Source organism: Cyprinodon tularosa, unplaced genomic scaffold (genome assembly GCF_016077235.1).
Source record: "Cyprinodon tularosa strain WSP-4 unplaced genomic scaffold, ASM1607723v1 ctg200, whole genome shotgun sequence".
Taxonomy (NCBI): Eukaryota; Metazoa; Chordata; class Actinopteri; order Cyprinodontiformes; family Cyprinodontidae; genus Cyprinodon; species Cyprinodon tularosa.
The window spans coordinates 719,620-728,077 of NW_024038735.1; the positions used below are offsets into that span (position 1 = coordinate 719,620).

The 8,458-nt window shown below is 37.4% G+C and overlaps 1 protein-coding gene across 1 annotated transcript in view; it reads left to right on the forward strand.

The window, feature by feature from the left end:
* LOC119783235 (1-phosphatidylinositol 4,5-bisphosphate phosphodiesterase zeta-1-like) overlaps positions 1-7,912 on the forward strand; it is a 29,530-nt gene extending 21,618 nt beyond the window's left edge. Inside the window, exons 8-11 of the mRNA XM_038284630.1 lie at positions 2,866-3,041; positions 5,541-5,671; positions 7,380-7,522; positions 7,736-7,912. Coding sequence (XP_038140558.1) covers positions 2,866-3,041; positions 5,541-5,671; positions 7,380-7,522; positions 7,736-7,857 — 572 coding nt within the window. The 3' untranslated portion in view covers positions 7,858-7,912. The remainder of the gene's footprint in view (positions 1-2,865; positions 3,042-5,540; positions 5,672-7,379; positions 7,523-7,735) is intronic.
* The last annotated feature ends 546 nt before the right edge of the window (positions 7,913-8,458 follow it).

The following is an 8,458-nucleotide window of genomic DNA, read 5'->3' on the forward strand; positions in this document are numbered from 1 at the left end:
TTTGAGTGTGTTGAAGATCTATCATTAACATAAACAAACTGAATTCGATCAGATAGATAGGATTTAAACCAGTCTAGTGCTGTTCCTTTAATTCCAACAAAATATTCAAGTCTTTCTAAAAGAATATTATGGTCAACTGTATCAAATGCAGCACTAAGATCCAACAGGACGAGCACAGATACAAGTCCATTATCTGAGGCCATGAGAATATCATTAGTGACTTTCACCAGAGCTGTTTCAGTGCTATGATGAGCTCTAAAGCCAGACTGAAACTCTTCAAAAAGTTCATTATGGTGTAAGTGGTCGCAAACTTGTTTGGCAACTACTTTCTCAAGAGTTTTGGATAAGAAAGGAAGATTGGATATAGGTCTATAATTAACCAAGTCATCTGGGTCAAGAGACGGTTTCTTAAGCAGAGGTTTAATTACAGCAACCTTAAAAGCTTTAGGTACATATCCCTGTAACAGAGATAGATTAATCACATCTAAAATGGAGGAGGAGATCAAAGGGAATACCTCCTTAAATAACCTGGTTGGAACTGGATCTAACATACAAGTTGAAGGCCTAGATGAAGACAATAATTTTGCTAATTCAGAAAGTTCAACTGGATCAAAGCAGTCTAAACCCGGTTCAGATTCCATGACTACCTCAGGTACAATCGCGGATAGAGGAGTGCTTATGATCTTATTTTTAATAAGATCAATCTTATTTATAAAGAATCCCATAAAATCATTGCTGTTAAGAGCAGGTGGAATGGACGGTTCAACAGAGCTATGGCTCTGGGTGAGTTTGGCAACTGTATTAAAAAGAAATCTAGGATTATTCTTATTCTCCTCTATTAATGAGGAGAAGTATGCTGCTCTTGCTTTACAAAGGGTCCTCTTATACAGCAGTAAACCATTTTTCCAGACTTGGAAGGACTCCCGCAGGCCTGTGGAGCGATATTTTCTCTCCAGTTTCCTAGCATTTTGCTTCAAAGTACGCAGCTCTGCATTAAACCAAGGAGCAAGCTTTCTATTTTTAACGGTTTTCATTTTCAAAGGAGCTGCGTTGTCTAAGGCAGTACGCAGAGAACTAGCAACCCCATCAACAAAATCATCAACCTGTGAAGGGGAATAAGCTATACTTTTGCACTCTGCAGCACTGCTCAGCGACACAGAGGAGAGAGAAAGTGAAGCCGCTTCTTTAAAATTTATAACTGCACTATCTGATAAAGATCTACTAAAATTGAACCTTCTTTTGGGGGAGGAGAACTCTGTTAAAGTAATCCTGAAGGTTATTGGAAAGTGGTCAGAGAGGACAGGGTTGTGAGGAAATACTGTTATTTCTTCACATTCTATGCCGTATGTCAGCACAAGATCCAAAGTATGAAGATGAGAATGTGTGGGACTATTCACATTTTGAACAAAGCCAATAGTGTCTAAGATAGCATTAAAGGCTGCTCTTAAGCTATCGCCTTCAATGTCAGCATGGATGTTAAAATCTCCCACTATGATGACCCTGTCAGTATTTAATACCAAACCAGAAAGGAACTCTGAAAACTCATCTAAAAATTCAGAGTAAGGACCTGGCGGACGATACAAAGTTACAAAAAGAAGAGGTTTTCTTGCCTTGAAATTTGGATCAGGGAAATTAAGGGTTAAATGTTCAAAAGAGTTGTAGGTATTAACTGTTTTGGGAGTAATCAGTAAGTCAGACTGGAAGATTGTTGCTACTCCTCCTCCTCGCCCAGAACTTCTGGGTATGTGAAAATTTAAATAGCTTGAAGGAGTTGCCTCTTTTATGCTCACATAATCCTCTTGCTGCAGCCAGGTTTCTGTAAGGCTTAATGTGTCTTTGCCTCGAGACCTAAATCAAACGGCTAAAAAAACCTCTTTAATATGCAGTCAGGTTCTCCAAAGTCTTGCTAATAACATCATGACTGGACCAGGTATGTTGAGGCAAAGTCACATCTAAAAGGTGCAGAACTACTAACCTTGAGGAAAAGAATTGAGGAAACCTGCTGTATGGAAATAAAAAAATACAGGGGCTGCATGAACTGGATCATAGCTGGTTTTAAGATAGTGGTGGCTAAATATAGGGCATTCTGGGTTACTTATCAGGTTTAAATTAAATTCCGGAAGCTTTTTGAATTCAAAATGAACTGAAGAATGAATTTTGAATTGAAAAATATTTGTGGATGGGAAGCAAAATGTCTTCAAACTTGGAAACAAAGTCCAGTGTATTGTTTTTTTTTACTCTTTTGGAACTGTTATAAAATAATTTAGACCTAAGTATGTGTTAGGATGGGCCTGTTAAAGCCTAGAGTTAAACTTTGGCAAGGTTTCAAATCTGCTGTTCACAGGTACGCTTCTTTCAGTTGAGCTGACGGTAATTTTCAAACAAAAAACATCCAATAATCACTGTCTAGATATGTAAAATTGGTAGAGATGTATCAGAAAGGTCGTCCAGCTGTAAACACGACTGTAAAGCATTGACTTTTTACATAAATCCAAGTGAAATGTGCAGTTTGTGACGGTAAGGTCACAGAATGTGGACGTGTCCCTGGAGGACAGCCTATATGCTGTGGACATGCTCCTGAAAAAGGTTTCCAGTGCAGAAATGTCCCCATTACACAGACACCTACTGTCTCCTTAATGCAATCTTGGCTGCAGACACATTTCAAGTTCTTCTATTATTTAACTCTCCTCTTTGGTGTAAAAAAAATCATCTTTTGAAACTTGGAGAAAAGCAGAGATCCTCTTAAAGCCGCCTTCTTTTCCCAACAAGCTTAGAGCACACGCTTTCTGCTCTTTTTTCCTCCCTACCCTGTTGCTTTTGGTCTTTATTATCATTGTTCTCATACTGTCCCATGGTGTTTTGCAGTGGCTCTCAATTTCCAAACTCTGGGCCTGCCTATGGACCTTAATAATGGCCGTTTCCTAGACAACGGCGGCTGTGGCTACGTCCTGAAGCCAGCAGTTCTCTTGCACAGGGAAAGGAGCTTTGATCCCAACTCCAGCCAGCACCACCGCCTCACACCCACCAACCTGATGATCAGGGTACAGATATAAAGCGATGAATTTTATGATGTCATAAATTGAAGTATATTTCTGTCTATTAGGAGTGCCGCATGAATATTAGTTTGTTTTCATACCTCACAATCTATAGCTTTTTTTTTTAAGATGATCTCATTTCACTCTGTGCTTCCAGTTAAGTGTTTCCCTGGTGACTGCTGTGAGGTAACAATGATGTAAAACTTCCTGTTTAATGAGATTTTCTCCCTCTGAAATGAAAGGGAAAGAAGGAACACAGGAAATGTAATGTAATTAGACCCACAGTCCAATTAATAAATCATTGTATTTCATTATTATAAGTGTCTTAGGGTGTGTTGGCAGTATAGCCTGATAGCAGAGGTTTAAAGAGGAGTTACATGAATTTAAAGAATAGGCTCAGAGTTGTTTTATAAATTTATGCCTCGTTAAGTTCTAATTAAAAAGAGTTGGACATATTAGCTACAACTGAGCACCTGCTTCAGAGCATAGTTGGTATGTTTAGCTCTACAGGACTTTTACAGGAACAGTTGACATAACTAAATAGTGATCAAATTCCCTTTCAACTTATGCATCGCAGTGGCGATTTTATGCTTAGTGCTGTTTCCTGTTATTGCATCACATAACAACCTAAGGAAAAATAATGAGCTCAACGGATTAGCACTTGCTCTGCTGTGAAAAAAAAGGATTTCCCTTCCCTGACAAATTTATTCTGTTTTTAACTTTAGATCATCAAGCAGGTCGTTTTTAAAGCTAACTTGTGTAAATAAGACATTTCTGAGAAAAATGGTTTCATCTGTAATGTAAAAAATATATATTCTAACAAAACGTTTATGTGGAAATACGGAAGAGGATTAGGGCCAATGGAAAAAAAAAGTTTTGACTGACTTTTTTCTCAGAATTCTGACTTTTTTCTCAAAATTCTGACTTTAATCTCAGACTTTTGGATCTTAATGTAGATGGGCACCATGAAGGAAGAGATGTGGGAGCACTCAGCTTCACTGACAAAGATGTGAGTTGTTTGAGGTGGCCAGCTCCTCATTAATGGAGGAGCAGAAGGTCATTAAAAGAAGAGAGCTAGTCTCTAAAACAGACATGGCTATGGCTTGATGCTAAAATGTTTGTTAGCTGTCAGAATTCTGAGAAAAAAGTCAGAATTCTCAGATTAAAGTCAGATTTCTGACATTAAAGTAAGGATTCTGAGATTAAAGTCAGAATTCTGACTTTTTTCCCATACCAAACTGAAATAAAATTTAAAAATCACTTAACTTTTTTTTTTTTTAGTGGCCCTAATCCTCTTCCGTATGAAAAGGTAATTCATCCAGTACCGTGTAAATATTGTAATGCAGAAATATTTTCATGCCTAAAAACATTAAACTATAGAGTATTTAATCCTTAATTTCTAATCTAGCCTTTCTGTTGTGGTGAAATAAAATATATATGAAATTGAAATAATAAAAAAAAAAAAATTTGGTAGAGGGACTTTTAGCCCAAATAATTTCATTAAGGTGGAATTGCATGGACTGGATCAGCCTGTGGTGTTGTTGAGATCTTAAGGAAGCCAAGGTTGTTTAATACCGTAGACCAGAACTGAATTTGAATGTCTGCATGAGTTAACAACCTTGCATTGATTTGCTTTTTTATCATTCAATCACTAGATCCAAATTTTATTATATAAAATAAAGGCATATACGGCGATACCTGCATTTCCTTTTATTGAATTATTTAATCAGTTTACCTTATAAAAACAATCTAGAAGAAGATTAGGGCCAGTGGGAAAAAAAAAAAGTTAACTGATTTTTAAATTTTATTTTAGTTTAGTATGGGGAAAACGCTAGAATTCTGACTTTTTTCTCAGAATTCTGACTTTAATCTTAGAATTCTGACTTTTTTTATTGTCAGAATTCTGTCAGAATTCTGAGATTAAAATCAGAATTCTGAGATTTAAGTCAGAATTCTGAGATTAAAGTCAGAATTCTGAGATTAAAGTCAGAATTCTGACTTGTTTCCCATACTATACTGAAATTAAATTAAAAAAAAATCAGTTAACTTTTTTTTTTTCAGTGGCCCTAATCTTCTTCCGTAACAATCAGTACTAAAGGTGTTTTGGAAGAATTTGAGTATTTTATCAGGGATTTACCCCGTATAAATTATAATTTCTTTCTCTAAAGCTTTCTGTAATTTTTTGAGATTTAAAGACCAGCTTTAAGGTATTTCTCTAACTGGGCGAAATAACTTTTTTACTTTTTTTTATATGCATTATACCTAGCGTGATCTTTTTTTAAAGTAGGATTGTAATCTGAGGCCGGACACAGAAAGGCTCTATCAGTGTTAAGTCATGCATTTGTTGATAAATACTTTCAGGTTCGATTTGGCACAGTGACAGGACTGTTCTTTCTGGTTCTCTGTTTTTAATACCATAATGTATTAATTAGAAGCCTGATTGTTTTGTTTTTTTCCTAATATTTTTATTTTTAAACTATATCTAAACTCTGCTGACCCTCATAGGTGATGTATGGATCAAACCTTCCCAGCCTCGAGCCTGGAAAAGCTCTCAACCCGTTTGTCAGAGTGGAGGTCCATGGGATTCCATCCGACTCTCGCACTAAAAACACTCACACAGTCAAAAACAATTGTGAGTACCACAAAGCAACATCTTAACACAACATGTCATCCCAGCTAAAAAAGATCAAAATATACTAAATGTTGTTTTTGCTTCCAAATGCTCACTAAGTGGCGGCTTGGTCAAAGCAATGTGTTCAGCTGAAAATATAGATTAGATTAAATAAAGCAGGTTGTCCTCTCCAGTAGCAGCCATTCAAAAAGGCCCTTCCAAGCCAAAGGGCAGCCAAATGGGAGTCCACTTCCCTGCAATTCCCAGCAAAATCCCCTCCAACTTCCAACCACTGGAGTGGTTGGAAGTTTTTTTTTAACTCCGATTCCACCCTTTCACTAAATTACAGGGTCTGACCAGGAGATGATGCCTCTCTTTGGATCTTAATGTCAACAAATGACAGAAAGAATATTTTAGCACAAATATTGATGTTTAAAAAGGAATTGTAGGGGACCAGCCATGTTGAATGGCTACTACTGTAAATGTTTCATTAATGAAAGCTAATCTCTTTGATGCCATGATCCAAATTCACAGAATTTGCTGGCTTTTTCCCTCTACATTACAAAAAAGAAAAGCAAGAGAAGTATTTTGTAAAATTCTAAATAGAAATCCAAACTTCATCACCAAACTTATGTTTTATTGTTTGGGTACATGTGTCAATTAACAGTATACATCACTTGGCCGTAGCTTTAAAGGAATAGTACACCCAAAACATGATTAGCCTTCATTTTCTACTCACCCCCATGCTGAACAACACTCTGGAGTACTTTTTTGATATCTCAAATGCATCTGGAGATCTGGGAGGCTTCTTGCTGTCTGCTGACATTCAAATAATGGAGGTCTATGGTGCCCGAGGCAGAAAGGTCCATAAAAGTCCACAAAAAACGTGTCAATATTCCTCCATACTGCTCGTCCAATGTATTCCAAGTGTCCTGAGTGGGTAGCGTCCATAATTTACTCAAAACGAAGTCATTTAGAATATTTTTAGAGCATAAACAGTAGTGTATAGGATTTCCTAAAAGCGCGTTCACGAGTCTACGGAAACCGCGGCAGACCAAACCAGACGAAAGTACGCATTCAGCGTCTGCTCTGCCGATAATGCAAGCGTAGAAGAAGAAATGTGCTGTTTACCTGTGCAAAGAAAGAAACAACGAAAGAAAAATGTCTGAGGACTTCAGTGTTGAGGAAGAGCACGAGTTCTTTGCCGAGCTGAATGCGCACTTTCATCTGGTTTGGTCTGCCACGGTTTCCGTAGACTCGTGAACGCGCTTTTAGGAATTCCTATACACTACTGTTTATGCTCTAAAAACATTCTAAATGACTGCGTTTCGAGTAAATTGTGGACGCTACCCACTCAGGACACTTGGAATACATTGGACGAGCAGTATGGAGGAATATTGACACGTTTTTTGTGGACTTTTATGGACCTTTCTGCCTCGGGCGCCATAGACCTCCATTATTTGAATTTCAGCAGACAGCAAGAAGCCTCCCAGATCTCCAGATGCATTTGAGATATCAAAAAAGTACTCCAGGGTGTTGTTCAGCAGGGGGGTGAGTAGAAAATGAAGGCTAATCATGTTTTGGGTGTACTATTCCTTTAACTGTTAGTACTAAACATGGTAGAGACTATTGTATCTTTATGACCATATATCTGTATGTTCTTAAATGCCTTACCAGAATCACTGAACCCTTTGTGAAATTAATAACGCTGATTTCACCGTTCCAGCCCTGAGTCCTCACTGGAATGCTGAAATGAACTTCGGGATCAGGGTTCCTGAGCTCTGCCTCATCCGCTTCTCTGTGCACGACCAGAACACCCTTTTCAAGAGTGAATTCGTGGGCCAGTACACGCTGCCCTTTACCAGCTTGAAGAAAGGTGAGCCACGGGCCATAGAGGGTGATTTAAAGAGGGTAAGGTAGAGGGATTATATCAGATATCACCGTGGTCCATCATCGGGCTCTGACATTCACAGCATCAGCACTGCTGAAGGCCTCACTCCGTTCAGCAGGACAGTTTAAAAAAAAATGGAAGTGATGCTGTCTGTCTGTGTGATGCAAGTTCCTTTTCATCCCTCCTCTCCACCTTCAGGCTACCGCTGGGTGCCTCTGCTGTCCAAGGATGGATGCAGTCTGGATCCAGCTTCCCTCTTTGTCTGGGTCTGGTATTCCCAAAAGCAGCCAACTAAGGTGGCTTCTAAATACAGAGTTTAAAAAAACGAGATGAGAGGATCCGGCAGCTATAAAAGCAACAAAATGTACATAAATAAACTGCAAAGCAAAATGTATTGTATTTATTCTATTAACAAAATACGTAAATGTCTGTTTTATTACTGGTCTCCTGAGAGTTACACAAGAAAAGAGCAGAAACTGCACTGCAAAAATGATCTAGAAATAAGTAAAAATATCTTAAATTAAGTGTATTTACCCTTGATTTGAATAGGTAAATTTGATAATTTGCTAATGGAATTAGTATTTTTACTAATTAATAATATGCACTTGAAATAAGACAATGCAATTGTGTGTTCTTATTTTAAATGAAAATTGTCTTATTCCATTGGCAAAATATCTCTTTAATCTCCTGAATTTAAGAAGAAATGCACTTATTTTAAGAAAAAATAACTTATCTAGATTTTTATTTTTTTCAGTGTGTCTGCTTTCCACTTAGTATTAAAGGAAAAGTCCGCTCATATTCAGAAAACTTCTGAAAGTACTTTAAATATTAAATTATTACACACTGTTCAATTAATAAGTGTTTTTAATTAAGAGTAGCTTTCATGTGAATGTGCTTTATTGGAGGCATCCATGTTTGTCA